Source organism: Sinohyriopsis cumingii, chromosome 6 (assembly GCF_028554795.1).
Source record: "Sinohyriopsis cumingii isolate HCF-2022 chromosome 6, ASM2855479v2, whole genome shotgun sequence".
NCBI lineage: Eukaryota > Metazoa > Mollusca > Bivalvia > Unionida > Unionidae > Sinohyriopsis > Sinohyriopsis cumingii.
Window position 1 is genome coordinate 146,350,149 of NC_142966.1, and position 21,831 is coordinate 146,371,979.

Consider the following 21,831-nt stretch of genomic DNA (forward strand, 5'->3'; position numbering starts at 1 on the left):
ATATATCACGAGCCTGCAATCAGTCAAGTATTTCCGACGCGTCTTTACGCGTGATGAAACCAGAGCCATGATTCCCAGAACGTAGGAAACCAGCATTCTCAATCTGGATTCGAAAACAGGACTTACGCCTCATTGGGTCTCATATATTGTAACGTGTAGACATCTTCTGTATGTTGACTCGTACTGGCTTGTAGCGCATCGAGAAGCTGTTGATTACGTTGCACGGGGCGCAAACTACCTTCTACCTTCTTCTCTACCAGCTGCTTGACAAAGCTAGTGCAAAGAACTGGGATAACCAAGCGCCAACTTGTTCCCTGAGTTTCTCGAGCCATTCATCATCGCCACCTTTCTCACTGCCTGAACATATGCGCTAGAACGCTTGGCATACTAGGATGTCAGAGATATGTGAGATAACAGGGTAAAAGATTTAACCGATAATGCAACTAGATGGTGTGTTGTTTTCTATAACTGTTAAAATTATGTCTATGCTCTTAAAATAAGTAATAGAAAGAGTGAAGACAACAAGGTTTGTAAAATTTAACAAATAATTTATTTCCCTATAATATAAAGTGAAAAATTAGAAAAAAGAACTTACGGTATTGCGAATTAAATCCAATCATAATCCAAGAATTAAAGACAAAACTCCTAGTAATAAAAAGTCCTGAATAAAACTCAGTTCAAGTCCTTTTAAGATCCAAAATTGAAGGCAATGACGTGTCTGTTATGGCATACAAAGTCATGATGTGTCAACAGTCTCTTATTGAATCTCACAAATATTATTCCAGGCTTGAATTCAGTATAAATTACAATGATTGTCTATATCCAATAATTTTGTTAGAGCACTTTTGTATTTCCAGAGAAAATAATCACTTAACTGAGTAATATGAAGAAAATAAAACTCAACCCAAACTGGTCACAACATAGTACAACTTAAAGTGATAAATGTTAAAGCACGATTGGTAACATAATCAAAGTCTCAAGATATATAATTCTCTGCTTGACCTCAGGTCACAATTAACATTTTCTAAAAACAACCATTCTAGAATGATCTAATGAGCCTTGTTTATTTACAACACAATAGCCTTCAAAATTCACTTAGGAATCTCCAAAACCCTGACACAGATCAACATATTTAATCCTTCTTTGTTTACCTGAATAAAAATCCTGATAATAAGTTCATACACATAGAGAATAATGAAGCTATTATTAGTTGTTTACATAAATGAATTAAAAAATTTATAAAGACAATCAGGTCAAGCATAAATGAACTCGATTTTGACAAGACCAAGTCCAGCATACAATGTTACATTAAAATAACACGTAATGGAATTTTACAAATTAAAACTAACAAACAAACAATTAAATTAAATAAACATACGAATTAGTAGGTCAACAGGTGTGTAAGCATATGTATGGTATGCTAGGGATGATGCCGATAAAAGATGTCTTAATGATTACACATTTTACACTTAAAAAATGACAAGTAAAACGATGGATTGAAAACTAGCAGGCTACAATCATTTCAAACTACGTATAACTAGCAATATTAAAACAAAATGAAAATGGTAGCTCAGGTTTCACTGTTACAATGAAGACATTATTATTTGTCAGTTTCATGTACTCAGATGAAATTGAGAGGCATATTTTTATAGCAGTGCAAACCTTCATAAAAGTATTTCCAGATTAATACACGTATAGAACCACACCAATATGTTCTATCTTTTCTCACATTTTTATCATCTCTACAAAACTGCATATAACATAATTCAGCATGTGTATATTTATATTCAGATATGATCTATCTCCATTAAGTCAATAGACAAATATTGATTAGAATATTTCTTGATAATGTGCCAGAATTTTAAATAAACGAACCAGCGTTTTACAGAATCCCCATGTTACATCTGTCATCAATAACTATTCTACGAAAATAAATCAACAATATCAACCTCATCTGATACCTTTTTTTAAATCTATTATGGCAGGTAGTACAGTCGGGTTCTCGTCACATCAAGAGCTATTGTTCTTGTCTCCTTTTCGGTGCTGTGAATGACTCTCTCTTTATCGGCACACAAAATGTTCTCTACTTAATTAATCTCCTTGAGCACGTTGAAGCCTGTAAGTAAAAGACCTCCAAAACTGCAGTTATATCATTATTTCAGTGTATATAAGTCAGTACTGCAAAATAAGGTCCTAAACTTCACAACTGCATGTCCTCATCTCGGCTGAATATGGTATCTTTTTAAACTACCCAGATGTAAAAAGTCCCATACATCAAGACATCTTTTGAATTTGGCAATATGACTTCCCATATCAAGTTATATATCCAAGGGACATGTTACATCTTATCTAATTTTGTGCACATCTTTAACACAAAAGTCAGTTAAGGCAATCAATAAAAAAATGACGCTATTGCCTGGAAAAAAAAATATCATTTTATCTTATTCATACAATCAGTTCATTCTGTATCGGGCATAATTAACTCCTGCAACACGCGCTTGTGAACGCTCTACCATAGATGCCTGACTTAGAAAAAACATAATTTGACATTACTACTCTGGAAAATTTCTACATTTTTACCTCAGTCATGTCAGTCTGTCGTTCAAAATTTGCTGCTAGCTAACGTCAATCAACGGGGCCCCGAGTGGCCGAGTGGTCTATTGCGCTCACCCTTCCGGATCACTGTCATCTCACCTCTGTCTGTGTGGGTTCGAGTCCAAGGCTCGGCTAGCGTGGGTACGTGGGAAAGCCTGCCAGTAGCTTTTCGTGGGTCGGTGGTTCTTCCCTGGGTTTTCCAGGGTTTTTCCTCCACCAGTTATACTGGCCGCCATGTATAGCCTATCTTGTGCTGAAGAATGGCGTTAAATCCTAGAACAACGAGAATCAACCTAATCTGCAATATTTACATTCGCTTTTAGCATTGAAGAATTGGCGTTCATGCAAATCATTGTCGTTATAGATGCTGAAAGAGTGATATGGACAATCAAGAATCGTTGTCTCGAATGCAGCTACTGCTTCTAATAACAGAAAGACGTGGCACCTGTCTGCGTAATAAATGTAAAGCGTAAGAATTACTTTCTTTCACTAGACCAATTTCTCACTAATAATGTTACAAAGTATTAGCAGAAAGTTTGTTTTGATTATACCCCGACGAACCTGGGTGCGAGCTGTGATGGTGATCCGCTTGGAGGGTAAGCGGTAAGCCGGTTGGATACCACGATTTGCCTGGATGTAAGCGGTGGGGGTGGGGTGTGTGTGTGTGACCATCAGCTGGTTTTGAGGCCTTCACTAGCCGGTCGATGGCCAGCTGTCAGCCACTGGAAATAGCTTTTTTGACCAGCGATCATCCACTTCCATAGAGACCAGCGTAAAATGATGACCTGCCACTAATTTACAGTGTAACTGAGGAGCATCTACTAAAATGTATAGATTTTGTTTCATTTAGGTACATTGCTGAATTTTGTATTGATTGATTATCCATGCTTTATATGAGAGAATAGAGAAAGTTTGTTGCGAAGTATTCATGTGTTGTATCTACTGACTGGAAAATCAATGATGTGCGGCTGCAAACATTTGCGGTAAAATGCTGAAGCTTTACGAAAAGGTCACATGTCTATAGCATATCGGATGTGTAGGGTTGGGTGCAGGGTCTTGCCTTTATGAAAAGGCCACATGTCTATAGCATATCGGATGTGTAGGGTTGGGTGCAGGGTCTTGCCTTTATGAAAAGGCCACATGTCTATAGCATGTCGGATGTGTAGGGTTGGGTGCAGGGTCTTGCCTTTATGAAAAGGCCTCATGTCTATAGCATATCGGATGTGTAGGGTTGGGTGCAGGGTCTTGCCTTTATGAAAAGGCCACATGTCTATAGTATATCGGATGCGTAGGGTTGGGTGCAGGGTCTTGCCTTTATGAAAAGGCCACATGTCTATAGCATATCGGATGTGTAGGGTTGGGTGCAGGGTCTTGCCTTTATGAAAAGGCCACATGTCTATAGCATATCGGATGTGTAGGGTTGGGTGCAGGGTCTTGCCTTTATACGCTCAAAGGTGGAAATGATCTTGCACGCATAGTGTCAAAAAAAGACATGTGCGGGGAAGCAATTTGAGCAAGTCACTGTCGAGCTAAAGGGAATTACATACTACACCTGACAGAATGTGGCTTCCAGAGTACTGGCTCAGCAATTATTAGCATAAATGTAGGAGACTATAATATTTAATTAATTATACTATCTGTTTTAGGTAATGAAGGATTATACTGTATTGTGAAAGGAATGATATTTTCTCGATTTTACATTCTGCTGTGTTTAAAGCCTCATGCTGAGTAAGATTACGGGTTTGTTCAGCGCAGAACAATTATATGTGTAGGATAATTTTTATTTTGGAAACATCTTTGTTGTTGTTGTTGTTGTTGTTGTTGTAGGGTTTAACGCCATTTTCAGCACACGATAGGCTATACATGGCGGCCAGTATTAATGGTGGAGGAAGAACCCGGGAAAACCCCGGAAAGAACCACCGACCAACAAGAAGCTACTGGCAAGCTTTCTCACATATCCACATTAGCGGAAACATATTTGCAATTTATTCAACGAATTTTTTGTAATTGACAATCATCTGAAATAATGCGCCGGTATATTTTGGCCTGGCTATATGGTATACATGAAATGGGATGACTTTACAAAAATAAACTAATTCTCGCTTATAGAAGACCCAAGAATTTGCAAGATTTTCTAATTAGAACTAAACAGACAGAAAATAAATAAAGACAATTTTCGTCATCTAAATGTAACAGACACCGGTGATCTCAATGTGCAAACATAAGAGAAAGTACTTCTTTCAGTAGCGCTAATCAAAAGAGGTATTCTCTCTACGTGATAACACTCACTTCAAATCAACTGATGTGATTTATTTGATAACCTGTAAAAAATGTAGCATGCAATATGTTGGACAAACACTTCAGCAAGGTTTTAAGAGAATGAAAAATCATCGCTTTCATGTGTAAAAAAAAATTATAGAGATCCTCACTTTTCCTTTAATATTTCAGCACACTTTAACACCAATAATCACTCTCTACTTGATTTTTCTTTCATGCCAATAGATATTGTGCATGGTGACATGAATAGACTCATAAAAGAAACTTATTGGAATTATAAGTTAGATAATTTGTATCCGAATGGCCTTAATTCCAATGCACTATGTATAATTTTTGTTAATTGATAAATTGTGTATCCTTTATAACAATATAATTATATGTATGACTGTTTGTCTCTATTTTATTCTATTATTGTACTGATTCAGGTTTCATTATAGACTTGTGTATCTTTTAGATCCTGTCATATATATATATATATATATATATATATATATATATATATATATATATATATATATATATATATATATATATATATATATATAATTGTTTATGACGATGCATATCATTTATGACGTTATGTAATGATGTAATTGTTATTTTAAAATAAAAGACGTCATCCGTTTTCTTTCAAAATACTGCGTGCCTGAAGAAGCATAATTTACCTCAGTTACTGTGAGTGAATTTTAGGCACAGGCAACTGGGTGCCCTTCTTGCAGCAAACAAGCCCCTAGCCCCGTTTCCGATGCATCACATTGAAGAATAGTATCCTTCTCATGGTCAAAGTACCTTAGCACTGGTGCTGATGTCAATATCTGTCTAATTTCATGAAGGCATTTGTCATGAATTTGATCCCAATAAAACTCTACGTCCTTCCTGATCAACTGTCTTAATGGCTCTGTCAATTCCGATAGCCTTGGAGCAAACTTCTGCACATAGTTCACCATACATAACAGTGACTGGGCTGCCTGCTTATCCGTCGGTGTAGGCATTTCTCTGATTACCTTAGCACTGTCAATTTTCAACCCTTCAGCAGAGATCACATTTTCCACGAATGTGACTTCCTTCTCACTTAATTTCATCTTATCTTTGTTCAATTTAACATTCTTCTTGCGACAAAAATTTCTCGAAGCTTTCTGTCGTGATCCTCTGTGGCCGTACCAATCATCTTCACCACTTCCCCAAACTAGAATATCATCATGAATTGCTTTCACACCTTGAATCCCTTCCAAAGCTTCATCAATTCTCCTCTGAAATTCTTCTGGTGCTAGTGCTATACCAAATGGCATTCTCTTCCATCTGTATCGTCCCCATGGCGTTCAAAATGTTGTGAGTTTGCTAGATTCCTCATCTAACTTAACATGCCAAAACCCATTTTTTACATCCGCAGAAATAAAAATTATCGCCCTGCTCAGGTCTGGAAGAACATATTATATTGTTGGAATCTGGTAATGGTTTCTCTTTAAGACTGTATTTAAAGGTTTGTGTCAATGCACAGCCGCATTTTCTTGTTGTTCTTCATAACCACCACCATGCTAGAAATCCAATCTGTTGGTTCTTTCGCAGGAGTTAATATTCCAAGTTTCACCAGTCGTTTAATTTCTGCCCTCGCCTTCGGCTTCACAGCTAATGGAATTTTGTTTACTGGCAGTTTCACTGGTTTGGCTTGTTCCGTCAGTTCAAGGTGGATTTCTCCTTCCAAAAGACCATCTCCACTGAATATGTCTTCATATTCCAGTATGAAGTTTTGTGTTGTCTCTGACATGATATCTTGTTTATTTACAGTAATCAGTTTCATTTTCATTTTCTTCACTGCTTGGGCTCCAAGTAGGGGTCTTGCCTTGCCTTGTGCAATTACAAACTCTTAAGATGTAAACATTCTTATTCTTTGGATGTGTAATGTGCAATTGTCTTTTACGCAAGGCTCTTGTTTCACTGTGTCACATTGTTCTTTTCCAGGTGCTTCAGTTCGTCATCATGGCATAATGCCTTATAATCTGTTTTAGAGATTATGCTAACTGTTGAGCCACAGTCTAACTGGAAATTTATCAGACTCTCACCTCGAGTCACTTTGGCAAACAATTTCTTTGGGTATGTTTCTATCCCATTCACTTTTTCGACTTTTTCATCACCATCACTGTCAAGACTTGAATCATCATCTATTACTTTTACCCTTTCTTTCTGCTTGTATTTCGTTTCGTGTGCTTTCCACTCTGGAGTTTTTTGCATGCGCTTTACTGCAAAATGATTCCTTAACCCACACTTTGCACACATTTTCCCCACGGCAAACCTCTAGCTTTGCTTTGTTTCTTCCCACAGTAGTCATACTCTCTTGGCAGCTGACTTTGATTTTTTTGACTTATCACTATTCCTTTGAGCTAATACCGACACTTTTTCCACCGATTCATAGTTTTCATTTGTTCTTGTGCTTTTTTGTTTGCTCGACAAATATCTATGCACGTCTTAAGGTTAACTGCTTGTCTTGCACATAATTACACGTTTGTGCCAGGGACGTAATTTTAACTTTTTTCGGGGGGGGGGGGGGGGTACTTGACGGGCTTGTTAATTTTCGTATATAGGCAACAGCAATTTTTACATTTTATAGCACATGCAAATTCGGAGGGGGGGGGGGGCCTGCCCCAATTACGTCCCTGGTTTGTGCTAGTGACCTTAGCGCAGTGACGTAGGCATCAATGCTCTCGTCTACTTCCTGTTGTCGACAATTGAAACTGTACCGTTCATAGGTTTGGTTTGTTTCTCCTATACAGTACTTTTCAAACTTGTCAAGCACTTTGTCAGGTTTATCTTTGTCTCCATCATTCTCAATCGTGAAAGTATCGAACTGTTATATAACCCATGTCCCTAAACACGTAAAAAGAGTGGCTATTCTCAGTTTTTGTGCTTTTCTGCCAGCCCCGTGGCTACTTCATAGTTCACCCAGACTCTTTTGAATTATCTTCCAGTTCGCAGACAAATTTCCCCAAAGCTCGTTTCGGTGGACATGGTATTGATGATGTAGGCGAAGTTGCCAGCCTTCCGACACCACGTAACGTCTTTGTAAGACAAATTCAATACACCAGACAGGACTGTAGGACACACGGTACTAATGGTATGGAAAAATGGGAAGCAGCCTGTTAATGGGTGAACATAAAATAGAGTATATATGGGTTTAGCTGACCAGGATTGGTTAATAATGTAAGTTATGTGTTAGGAAAAAGAATCTTTGAGAGCTTATCCTAGTTGTAAGTGAACAAAAATTAGAGACATTCTCTTACTGATGGAATTTCAGTCCTTTAACAGTCTTGAGTTTGGAACACTCATTACTAAAATTAGCACCCGACTCTTTGCAGGTGCAGAAAATGCCGCGGCTCATATCCTTTCCTCAACACAGAAGCTGTCATCCAGGTTTATCTATACTGATAAATATAAGTTTGATCATGAGCACTAAAAAAATTTAAGTTATTGAATTTTTAATATCATGGGGTTTGCATAGGTTTACTATGGGAACTGAATTAGTACCGTGAGTCCTGTACTCCACACGTTTAATCACTCCGCCTTAGCACATGTTGCACCATTCTATAGTGTCAAAAGAAGAGCACAACAGTAAGAAGGGAGATAACTCGTATGACCTTGATACAGTTTGTTGTTATATCGTCGGAAATGGCACGGACAAAGCAAACTGCAAAAAAGTCCACCGGTGGAAAAGCACCCAGAAAGCAATATATAACCAAGGCAGCTCTTAAGAGCGTACCACAGTAGAGAAGGGTAAAATAAGTGTTACGACACCTTTCATTTTTGCATATTAGATCCCTTTTGTGATCTATTTTTTTTATTTATTCCCTTTTTTCACTTAAATATCACTTCACCGTTTCATTGAATTGCATTACATATGTTTTTGTTTTGATGGACATTTTCTTTTGAAACAATTTTGCATTTTTAATATTAGTTGACATTTTTGTGTTCCCATTTCATAAAAACTCAGTCCTAAGCAGCAGCGTGGAACCACATGAGTAAAACTCACCTTGCTTAGACTGGGATTAATTGAAAATTAGTCTGACCACAGCCGTGACCCTTCCATTCAAGTAATCCCTCTCAATTGTTATTGTGTTTTTCATAAGTATATGTGTGAGTTTGCAATATAGAGACCTGCTTTCTATATTACAGTGCGCTGTTTCTTGCAAACATTTGGAAAACTTGTTTATCAAGTACGATGGCCCAAGCAGGTACTACGACATACAAAGGGGCACGACTCGACCAGTACTTTCATGTACATGTCGAGAAAGGAGATGGTAGAAACACTTATTGCCTCTCACCCTAGAGGGTGCCAGATGTTAGATTTCGGGAACATAGCAAAATGCCCCATGCAAGCTGATATTATTACCGCCCTTAAGGCGAAGGGCATACCCATTGAAGGGATTGAGGGCATACAAAATGGGGTAAGAAACAAATTCATTGTATACCCCACAGATTATGACACCTCCCTACTTGACATGACACAAATTGAAATAAAAGGGCTAACAGCAATAGTATCAGAGGCACCCCCAATAACCCGAGGATTAGACCCCAGATCAAGAGACGTTATGATTCGGGGCTCCCCTTGGAGAGTGACAGTGAAAATCCAAGTGGACAAAATAAGGCAGAAATTCAAAATCCCCATCCAAAACCAAAACATGGCAACCGTATGTGGATACCAAAAAATTAAATCATGGGTAAGGATAATAACAGTGGCCAAGGAAGACGTCGCTAAGCTGCCTACCTTTTTCTATGTACTAGGGCTTTTTCTTAAAAGATGGTACAGGGGGTGTGAATATGAGCGACCCTGCACACGCTGCCGTAAGGTTGGGCATGCACCCAAAGATTGCAAGGAACCAATAGCACAGTATACCTATGCAAGTGCGGTGCCACCCAAACCAGTTGAAAAGGCTGAAATAGAAATTTAATTTGAAAACAGGATGCAGGGGATCCCATTACTTCCCAACTAAAGACAACTACACAATATGGTAATACGCAAACACCTACCATAAATACAACGGGAGGCAAAGATCTGGAGTGGGAGGATTTCACTACTCCCAAAAAGACTTGCCACCTAATATCCCACAAAGATGAGAGTGAAATACTGACAACCAATCCATATTTCCTCTTACAAATTGATGAGGATTAACGCCCAAGAAAGTGAAGGGAAAAAAGAAGACGCGTCGGTGGACTTAATAGGAATCCAACCTATGACGTCAACCCCTGCACTGTCCCTGAAACGTAAATAAATACGTCCTTACAAAGCTCCTCCCCAGAAGGGGAGTTGAGTGCGGCCGGACCAGACCAAAATCAAACCCAAACAGACAATAATCCCGCCAGTAAAGACCAAAATAATAAAAAGAATGGGGAAAAAAGGACAAAGACAAAGACACAGACGAAGAAACGACAATGACAATGAATCAAAAATGGAAATTAAATACAACTCACAAAATACAGAAAATAACAATCCATCAAATGAGGCTCTGGAGGCAACCCAGAGCCCCATATAAAAACAATCTAACAACATTTTAACTAGAATATAAGGACAAGCAATTTACATAAAGTGATGCGGCACCTGGGAAGTGAAGCAAAAATGGAAGAACCAAACTTCCGAATCGCTACTATCAACAGCAACGGGACAGACAAGGCGAAAGTATAAAAAAAATAGTAAAAGAAACAAACTTTGACATAATATAGATACAAGAAACACACAATGGCATTACACCAGAGCTAAAATTTCTACTTGAAGACAAACTAAATGCAATTGTTATAAGCAATGATTATATTAGTAATTATATCAGAGAAGCAGTAGCAACAATAATTAAAAAAAAAACAACCAGGATTATGCTGGGAAAGAATAGAGGAGGGAGATTTTTTTTCAAAGCTCGCTTAATACATGTAAAAATGTTAAACTGGCATATAATTAACGTGTATGTGCCAGCAAACAGAAATAAGAAATTGAATTTTATTGAAAATTTAACAAATTACCTACAACTTTATTCAATGGATAATTTAATAATAGGGAGAGATTTCAACTGGGTAGGGGACGAAATTGAAAGAACGACTGACTTAACAACTAACGACAAAATATACAGGACCGAAATGATAAACGTACTGAATAAATATCAATTACATGACATTTACAGAGAACTCAACATATTATGAAGAGAATTCACTTTGAATTACAAACAAAACTAATATAGCAGAACCGACAAATTTTATGGAAACTTCTATGATCCTTCAACCTATATCAACGCAGCTATAACTAATACCAAGCTATCAGATCATTATATGGTCACAATGGATCTAAGAGTCAGGAAAAGGGAAAAATGGGTGCCAGGATAATGGAAATTAAACAATAAAATCTTAAATGAAAATGAATATATAGAATTAATTTTAAAAAAAGAATTTGAAACTTTCCAAAATGAAGAAACTATAAACATAATAAACGAGTGGGATATTTTAAAAAATTCAAACAGACGAGCAGACAAACAAAAAAAAAGACAAATATGAACTCAAATCAACATTAAAAAATACGATAAACGAGGACGAAAAAAAGCAACTGACAGACAAATTAAAAAAAAATTGAAGAAGACGAGAATCAATGGAGAATAATAAGGGCGGGATAATTTACAGAAATATATAACAAAGCAAATAATCTATACAAACGGGAAGAATTTAGAAACGGGGCGAAAAAATTCTAAATAAAATAAAAATAAACAATGTAATTAATCTACACGGAAAAGGAAGAAATTCTAAACAACATACTTAGCTACTACAAAGAACTCTACACTACACAGAATATATATTCCATCACAATCGACAGCTATAATGTTGATTGTATGTCGATGTCATCAGAACACAGAGACATATGTGATGATGTCATCTCAGATGAAGAAATACATAAGAATATAGCTACACTAACCAAGAAAAACTCGCCAGGGAAAGATGGACTCACCGTGGAATTCTATCAAAAATTTCACGGTGAACTAACGCCTTATTCAACAATATATTTTTAACTAAAAAAACACATGTCTAAATCAATGAGGGAGGGTATTATTACAATCATATATAAAGGGAAAGGAGAAAGAGACGAAATAAAGAACTGGAGACCTATATCAATTTTAAATACAGATTACAAAATTTTAAGTAAAATACTAACAAACAGGGTAAAGGGAGGGTTAAACAAAATAATAAATGTAAACCAAACCTGTGGGGGAAAAGGGAGGGATATACAAAATAACATTTTAAATATTAAAACCGTAATACACTATATAAATGAAACCTGCACGAAGGGTGCCATGGTACTCTTCGACCAAGAAAAAGCTTTCGACCGATTAGAACATAACTATATACAGAAGGTTTTGGAAAAATTTGGCTTCGGACCGAATTTCCGAAAATGGACCGAAATCCTATACACAGGGATAACTTCATGTGTACATGTAAATGGAAAGTGTACTAATGAATTTGAAATACAACGATCAGTGAGAGAAGGATGTCCACTATCGATGCCATTGTACGTAATGGCAATAGAAATCCTAAGCCATAAGATAATAAATAACCCAGATATACAAGGTATACAAATACCAAACCTAAAAGTAGAATTAAAAATGCTCCAACATGCAGACGATTGCACTAACTTTATAAGGGTGGGAAAATGTTACTAATACTTAAGAGAAGAATTCGAAAAATTTGATCAAGCGTCAGGTTCACAAATTAACCACGACAAGAAGGAAATCTTAAAAATAGGAAACTGGAGGGGCAACCACCATGTGCTACTGACAGATACGGTAAAAGCTCCAGGGGTGCATTTTACGGAAAAAGAAACAACAGAAAACTACAAACAAATATCAAGAAAATAAATATATATAAAAAAAGAAGAAAAAAAACGCTGTATAGAGACAAAAGTAGAGGGGACTTGGGTTTGACAAGCCCTCTACTACTACAACTAACAAATATAATCAACAGATTTACAAAAACATACAACCAGACCCAGCTACTGCATGAGAAGCACTATACATATACTGAGAAACCGACCTGAAATTTAAAGTACCACGAAAATTCAAATATATTAAAGAAATACTTTTAAAGTACAGGGATAAAACGGAATTATGGAAATCAGAAATAAGCGAAAGTTATGCATGGATTAGAGAAGAAGTAACGAAATATATAAAATGTAGAGTAGAGCAGGAAAACTGGGGGATAAACTACACCAAAAACTTGGAAAAACGGGGGAAAAATAAGATCTTTAAAAACACAAAGCATCATTTTTAAGAATGTACACAACGCCTGGTTTACAGGCGAAGAAGCAATCAAACGTCGTATGATCAGGACAATGCCAAAATGTCCGCTATGTAAAAAAGCTAATTTCACCAAACTACATACGATGGCCCAATGCAACAAAAGCAAATATAACATGATCATGGTAATAATGGAAATTTACAAGAAATATAAATACCATAAAAATATTTTATATATAGATGTGGATTATGATAACAAAACTGTTTTAAAAATAATAGATTACATAATAACAACTATGATATCCTGCGGACAAGTGATTCAGATTTTTAAATAAGAAAACAAAATATTCGAAAACAAGCGCCCATAGCTTGTGAACACTATATCTACGATTTTGAGGGGGGGAGGTTGGGGAGGGACTCGGCAATACCGATAGCGGTAACACAGATGCGAGTCGAACCCTGTCCCACCGCGCGCCCAATAATTCCCTGCAGCTAAGCTAAACATACTTTCAACCCAAACTAAGAACACAATTTTTACCTAACTTAGAAAACTTATATACAAAATATACAAAGATACAGGGAATATACAGGGAACCTACATGGGGAATGTAGAGACGATGACATCATGGGGCCAAGTCACATGGTGCTACGCGAAGTGGACAGGCACATGAAAGAGTTTTGAAAAATACCCCATGTATAACACATAACACAAACAGACCAAACAATGACATAAAACACAAACATGGGCTAATTCACAATTAATATTTTACTAACTTCTTTTCTATCTCTAAATCATACAGCTCCTGTACTGTATGGCTGATCAACCCACAAGTGGGAAAATAAACAATTTTGGACTCTTTCAAATAAAATAAAATATTTAGATAAATTAATAAAAGGAGGCCTAACTCGACTCAGGAGAAACACAATGAAAATAAAGAAGTGCGGACTTGGAGTCAAGCGTAACCTGCCTATTGACATTCCTAGAACTACCACGAGGAACGACACATATCAGCACTCGATTAAAACCATAGAAAAAATTTTTTATAAGTTGAGATAGTACACCGTTCCATTGTCAAAATTCAAAAATAACAAACACCTAGGCGACCTTTAGCAAAGGTCACAAAATTTCAAGGGAAGGAACTTCGACCAAGGTGGAAAAAAACAGGCTCGGACGAACAACCCTTTAGATAACACTAAGGAAACATAAATACCCCATCAAAAATTCTAAGACTAAATTTTTTATATAAGTTCTAATTTAAATAAAACACACTACATACCTGAGGGGAAAACACAAAAATATAAAATACTTTTTTATTTTTTTGGGAAATGGGGGGAGGCGCATCTGTTTGGTGCCCCCCACCCCAAAGTATGACCTTACTGTGAACTGGACTAATACATGTACGTATGCATTACGTTACCTTTAATATCAAGATATCGCTTTGCCAGTAACATTATTCTGCAAGTGATGACCTGGTGCGATGATAAACTGAGACCGATTTTGTGATCCCATCTGCTACCCGCACGCATTCAGATTTGTATTTTGTCTCGTTCATTCATATTTAAATGTGCCACTCACAATACACTGCTATATATAGAATTTACATGCCCAATCGCGAATCTGCTAGCTTACAGGTGGTACAGGGGATATTTTGGGGTATTTTTTTTGGTGGGGGGGAGGTGGGGGTTAAGAATACCAATTATGCATCGTGTGTGTGTCTGAAATAAAAACAAGAATTTAAATCTATTTTAAAAAACACAATTAGTAATATACAAAAAAACATTCAAAATTCCTGTTTTATTAGCATTTCATTTAATGCTGTATAGTGTACAATTACATATATTAAAAAGTCACACATCTCATAAAGGCATTCAGCACCGACTATTTCAGTAATGAGTGTCATTTTTTAGAATTTGATTCTAATTACCTTTAAGTGGCAAGTATTCACTTCATTTGGATTCTTATACATACATATTCTTTTGGAAGGTCGTTATCAAGATGCCCGAGAAGTGCATATGGCAAAATCAATGTTAAAGTACGCATTTTTTGGACGAAATGAGCCTAAAGGTGTGATCCAGTATAATCTGGATTCAATGTAGCTAGTCCCAGTTTCCTCTGACCCTTGTCATCCCATTTTTGATATATGGATATTTATGTTGGGGTGCAGGGACAGGGTCCATTCTCTATCGAAACGTTAGAATTTGCCGACACCATCAAACAAACAAACAAAAAAGGTGGAGAACAACTTGCTGGTCTAGCCGTTTACTAGCTGGCTCAGCAAACTTGAACGACCTTTCATCGAGATATACCTGCATGAAATCGATAGGAATATGATTTATTTTCTCAGAAATTGCAATCATAGCATTCGTTATGTCTTTAATCCGCTGATAGACGAGACGAAAGTACATCGTTGCTAAACATTTGATCCGGATCTGGCCATTTGCATTCCTAGTCATGTAACTATACAACTCTCGCAACCTACATGTCAATGACATCAGCGGTCATATAGTCATGACATGGCAGCAAGGCAAAATAGCATGTGCTATGTCTTACATTGTAGGACTACAATGATGCATGCAGCTGTATTGTAAATATCAAAGTAATAAAAAACTAGCTGAAGACCACTAAAAGTTTCTAACAAACGAGTCTGACGTTTTATAAAAAAGAAACCCACAAAAAAACGTGTCACTACTAAAATTTGTGACAACACCAAATAACCTTCTCTGTACCATAAACATACTGTCGCGTCACTAGGGTTGGTATCACACAGTGCAGTAACTCATGGTGTCACCCCCATGGACCTCCTTCCATAATTGACCATACAGAATCGTTAGTAATATCATTTTGGTGTCACCCCCATTGATGGTGTCACCCAGCTCGGTCAGCGCCCCCCTAGTGATGCCACTGAACATATAATATATACTAAAGATGATGTTATTTTGTGTTCTAACACATCTGACTTGAGTATAGATAATGTTCTTTCATGTATATAATACTTCTTTTTTTACAAATGCTAACCAACCAAGCTTAACGATGAATTTAATTTAGATGGCAAGATAGTATAATGGAAATAAAATAAACTTAAATGAATAGAGGCAGAAATACTGAAAACAATCTGTCGATATATCTACTTCTTTCTTGTGATTCTAAGTGTGAGGGTGAGTCAGATAGGGAGGTTTTTTTAAAATAAGGTACAGCTGGTGCCATTACACTTTTGAAATCAAACAACTTGCTTCAACTCTGCTATACTGTCAATGTATATCATAGTGCAAATGTGAAGTAGACATTACAATAGCCCACTGACCACTGAAATCAACACCCGGCATGGTTACCCCATCTCTGTTGACTGTCCATCACAGGGGTAAATGGCAATCATGTAGCCCATTGACAACAAAAATCAACACCAGGCAGGGTGATCCCAGCTCTGTTGATGGTGTATATCAGAGGGGCAAATATCAATCAAATGTTATGCAGCAGATATTACAATGGGGCATTGACCACTCAATTCAACACCAGGCCAGGTAGGATGACTACCTACTGCCATTTTGACATGTCTGATTGGTCAGAAACATAGTCAGAAACCTATCCATCTCTTACTACATGTATATACATATCTGGTTGCAAATAATAGTAATGTATGTACAAAAAAACTATGCTCATTTATTGTTCTTCACCATTTAATAAAATTAAGATATGTTTCACGAAAAGATTGTTACAATTCTAATGTCTTAAACTACGCAACAGAATAGACTGAAAACCATCAACTTAAAATTAAAAAACCCAGGATGCAAAGTGAAAATTAAAAAAGTACTTACAGTATTGCGAAATAAAATCCTAAACAGTCCTAAAAGTTCTATCACACGTCGAAGCATATGAAGTTCCAATTGAACTCCAAATATATTTAAAATAAATAAATTCTATTATTGAATATATTTATGTGCCTGTAGTCTTGAACATGCTAATGTGTCAATGACCTGGACTGCTGTGACATGTTAAGAGTCTTTTGATGTTTCATAATCCAAAATGTCCACATTAACAAGCGCACATTCTTAGTACCTAAGAAAAGAAAAGAAAAATAATATATATATATATATATATATATATATATATATATATATATATATATATATATATATATATATATATATATATTGCATAGGTAATTATATTTCAGTTTTAGTGGAATATACATGCACCTCAGATTTATACACTTAGTTTGTAAATGGCCTGGATCTGTGCATGTTTCTTTATGCTGAAGAATTCTGGTTTGAATGAACACATGGAAATGAGTGCCTTGGGGATTCAGGGTACCCACACTGACCCTGGCTAATGACTACAGTCAGCTACAGAACAAAGATTTAATGATGTCCACACAAAACCAGTTGCTGTGCAATGGGCATTTGGAGCTTGCAAATCAATATTTAGGTAAAGATTAATGTGTTCACCTATATTTTTAACTGCTGTTATGAAATATATGAAATAATACACCTCAGTTTCAGAAACGAAACAACGAATTCCATTTCACTAGTTATATCTTATTATAAATTTTATAGAGTTCAATTTGAAAATTTTAAAAATATTATAATAGATCTATCTAATCAAGAATTAAAAAGGTGACTATCACTATTTATCACTCTTTAATTTCATATTGAAATATATTACCAGCCTTGTCATATTTTGCAGTAAGTGAGTCAAAGGTCAAGGTGACCATCTACATGTGTATCTACAGAAAAGGAGATTCAAATGACTGAAATTCCCCAAATCACATATAATTTACAACTGAAGTCAGGTAGGCATACACCAATTAAAATAAAGCACATGAAGTTCGAAAACATTCACTAAATTTAATTGAATTTAATACTTTATGTATCTGACTGCATAGTTATTAACCAAAGTGAAAACTCACCAACAGGCATAGTTAAATCTACACGTCACTCCACAAGGTCTAGTTAAATCTACACATCACTCCACATGGTCTAGTTAAATCTACACGTCACTCCACAAGGTCTAGTTAAATCTACACAAGTCACTCCATAAGGTCTAGTTAAATCTACACGTCACTCCATAAGGTCTAGTTAAATCTACACAAGTCACTCCACAAGGCCTAGTTAAATCTACACACATCACTCCACAAGGCCTATTTAAACCTACACACGTCACTCCATAAGGCCTAGTTAAATCTACACACTTCACCCCCTCCCCGTTGATAGCAAAAGTTGCCATATGTGAAAGTGTGTTTAATATCCCACTGAAGTAACTCCAAGGATTACAAATGTATTTATCTTGCTTGTTATCCACAAATAGAACCATAATTTTGCATTTATGGTAATATTAATTGTACATGCATATGTGGAACAATTTTATGTCTCTTTTTCTCTATAAGACTCACGGTACTAATTAAGTTCCCAAATTAAAGCTATGCTAACACCATGATATTAAAAATTCAACAAGCCTATATTTGTCAGTATACACACAACCTTGATGTCAGGTTCTGTGTAGAGAAAACCATATTAGCTGCAGCAATTTTTCAATCTACATGTTTGAAACATGTGCTTTCAATTTCACACCAAAAAGTCAGATGCTAATTTCAGTGATGCATTTTACAAACTCAGGTCTGTAAAAAGGACTGAAATTCCATCAAATAAATATGTTTGTTTCATTAACAGCTATGATAAGCTCCAAAAGATTCTCTTTACTAAATTCTAACTTTCACTATGAATTACTCCTGGCCAGCCAAACCCATATATACTTTATTGTATCATCATTGACACCACTTTCTAGATTGGTTCCAGTGGCATCACTCGGGTTGTCGTCAGCCAATGTGGTAGCTCATGGTGTCACCCCCATGGTCCTCCTTCCATAACAGACCATACAGAATCCTTAGTAATGTCATTCTGGTGTCACCCCCTCTGATGGTGTCACCCGGTGCAGTCTGCACCCCCTGCATCCCGCTAGCGACGCCACTGCTGGTCATGTATTTAACTATGATCGGTTATCCGCTTATGAAATCCGACTAGACCGAGCAGTGTGTGCTCTGTAAAATTTGCAATTTTTCATTTTGGTGTCACCCCTCTGAGATGGTGTCACCCGGTGCAGTCCACACACCCTGCACCCCTCTAGCGACACCACTGATTGGTTCCCATTTTTCCGTATCATTAATACCATGAGTCCTATAACTCCACTAAATATTTTTAAATGTTTTTTTCAGTAGATTCATTTCAAAATAATTGTAACTAAATTATGTTTCATAATACATTCTATTATTTCTGCCAAAACATTTCATGCATATTCTAATTACAAGGTAAAAGATTTTCAAATACAACGGTAACTCATTTTCATTAAACAATGTCAAGTGAAATGATATTTTATCTTTATTCATATGAATTTTAAGCTTTGTTTCTTGCATTAATAGGTGTTTCCACAAAACAGGAGGGCCCCTACCCTTCCAGCCCCAAACATGTGAGAAGATTATCACAGCTGTGTTCAAACTGTAAAACAAGGCCATTGATGAAAAGTTACCTATAAACTATGATAGTGACAACAATGAAGAAAATGATAATTAAGTGATATTTGATGGCCCTGTCCATAAAGTGGAAACATTATCAAACAGATATTATTGGGATGATTTTGAAACAGTTTCTTATTTGTGAACTACTTGCAAGACAATGTTTATTATAATACTTTTTTAATAGTGATACATTTTTCCCAATATTTGATTGGTTGTCATGTGTTTTAAGCTATTCAAAAGATGTACCTATCACTAGGTTAATAAAGATCATTGGAAAACATAATTTATAAATTCTACACACAATTACACTTTATAATACATCTCATTTACAGAAAGAAAGCACTGAATTCCATTTGACTAATTATATCTTACAAAGAATATTTTGGGGGACACAGAGAAGTATTATGTTGTGTCATCATACTTTCTTTTTTCAGCTAATCAATTTTTTCAAGAACTTCAAAAAAATTCTTTGTAAAAGCAATTCTCCTTTTCAATTTCCATTAGTCTGCTATAGCATGTAAAAGTTGTCTGGGTATCTACACAAGTAGGTATATAATTTGATATTGATTGTTACAGTAATATTTAAGTGAAATAATTTCAAAAGAAAACTAATAACAAGATATAAATTCAAGATTATATTATTTAAAATAAGTCATAGCACAAACATTGTGTATATTTTACAATGCCATAAACGATCCTAATTAAAATGCTTATAATATGGATGTTGATGTAAAAAAAAATTAAAAATTTTTTTAAAAATATTTTAAAGTACATGTATATATAGAATAAATTGTCATTCATTTTGCTGTTATTGATACATTGCTTACTCATTCACTTTTTCACTGTTCTTAGTAACCTATTAGATTTGTGTCTATTATTAGTTGTTATGAACATATTTCTACCCATTTATATTTTGTCTGTACTTTTCTCTGTAATTGTAATGGTGTTTTATAAATAAAACAGTGCAAAACTTTTCTATCCCTGTCATAAATCTATTACACACAATTTTCATGATTTTCAGAATGGTGGAAATTTGCACTGACACTATCATTACTATGGCCAACAATCTTTAGCAAAAGCATGTATGGATGTTAAATAGAAGAAAATGCCAGTTAAAAAGGCTGCAAGATTGCAATTTTTTTCGGAAACAACTTTATGCAAACGTGTCATTTGTGAAGTGGACATTGATACTGTAAAATCATGGCTAAATCCATTATTTTCTCTAGAACAGGAAGCCAGGCTTGTAGACTACATGTTGCTTTAAGTGAAAGTAGGGTGTGGTTATACCCATTTGGATGTATATAATCTGGACACTGACTAAGCTGCTGACATAAGACTCTGTCAGAAGGATAATTCACTATCACTGCAGTGGTATTGTAACTTCTTCTCACAGTGGCCTAATTTAACAGTTAAAAAGCCAAGGTCATTTGGTATCGCACGTGCCAAATCCACTTCCAGAGAGAAAATAACCACATATTTTGAAGAACTGGAGAAAATCGTGAACACATATAACCTGAAAGAGAAACCACAGTACATTGACAAGATTAAAGAAAAGTGCATTTCCAACAATCATACCCCTCCTTTTGCATCACCAACGATGACTCAAAAACCAGTCAAAATTCCCAGTTAAAAGTCTTACAATGTAACTGTTTTATTGGCTGGAAATGCTTCAGGAGCATCTATTCTGGCCTATTTTGTATTTCCAGGAAAGTAAATGAGAAATGAATTGTTTAAAGGTGCAAAAACGGGGGTTTCTCGTACTGTCAAGTAAGGCTGGATGATCAAATGGTCAAGTATTCAGGAATATTGTGTGGAGCATTTCATTAGCTATGTACATAGGCATGATCCTATGCAGCCACCGCTTCTTTTGTATGACGCGCACAGATCACATGTATCTTTGTATGACGGACACAGATCACATGTATCTTTGGCAATCACTGATTGGGCAAAGCAACATAACATCATTCTGTTCATATTACTGCCTCACAATAGTCATGTGCTACAGCCACTCAACTCTGATGTTTCTGACCTTTTCAGGAGATACATAAAAATGAAAGGGCCAAATTCATGTGAGAAATTACAACATCCTCTGTTCCTAAGCATGCCATATGTGAGATTGCATGCAGAGCATGCAGCTTAAGTCTGTTCAGTACAAATCTTTGAGCATCTTTAAACAAAATGTGGAATCTACCCCATCAATC

At 36.0% G+C, this 21,831-nt stretch overlaps 2 protein-coding genes across 15 annotated transcripts in view; one reads left to right on the forward strand and one right to left on the reverse strand.

Moving 5' to 3' along the window:
- LOC149798216 (sodium- and chloride-dependent taurine transporter-like) overlaps nt 1-21,831 on the reverse strand; it is a 58,213-nt gene that overhangs the window by 34,794 nt on the left and 1,588 nt on the right. For 5 of the 14 annotated variants that reach the window (XM_089963305.1, XM_089963308.1, XM_089963317.1 and 2 more), the window contains exons 2-3: nt 16,938-17,178; nt 1,962-2,116 (exon numbers count right to left, since the gene is read on the reverse strand). The gene's annotated coding sequence lies outside the window, so the exon portion shown is untranslated. Of the gene's footprint in view, nt 1-1,961; nt 2,117-5,537; nt 5,678-16,937; nt 17,179-20,917; nt 21,053-21,831 lie in introns of those variants that run through there. The other 9 variants (XM_089963313.1, XM_089963314.1, XM_089963312.1 and 6 more) reach the window with 5 other exon arrangements.
- Nucleotides 19,871-21,771, forward strand: LOC149798217 (uncharacterized). The gene is made up of 3 exons (XM_089960855.1): nt 19,871-19,886; nt 20,953-21,255; nt 21,403-21,771. The coding sequence occupies exons 1-3, from the start codon at nt 19,871-19,873 to the stop codon at nt 21,768-21,770; spliced, it is 687 nt and encodes a 228-aa protein (XP_089816981.1). The 3' UTR covers nt 21,771.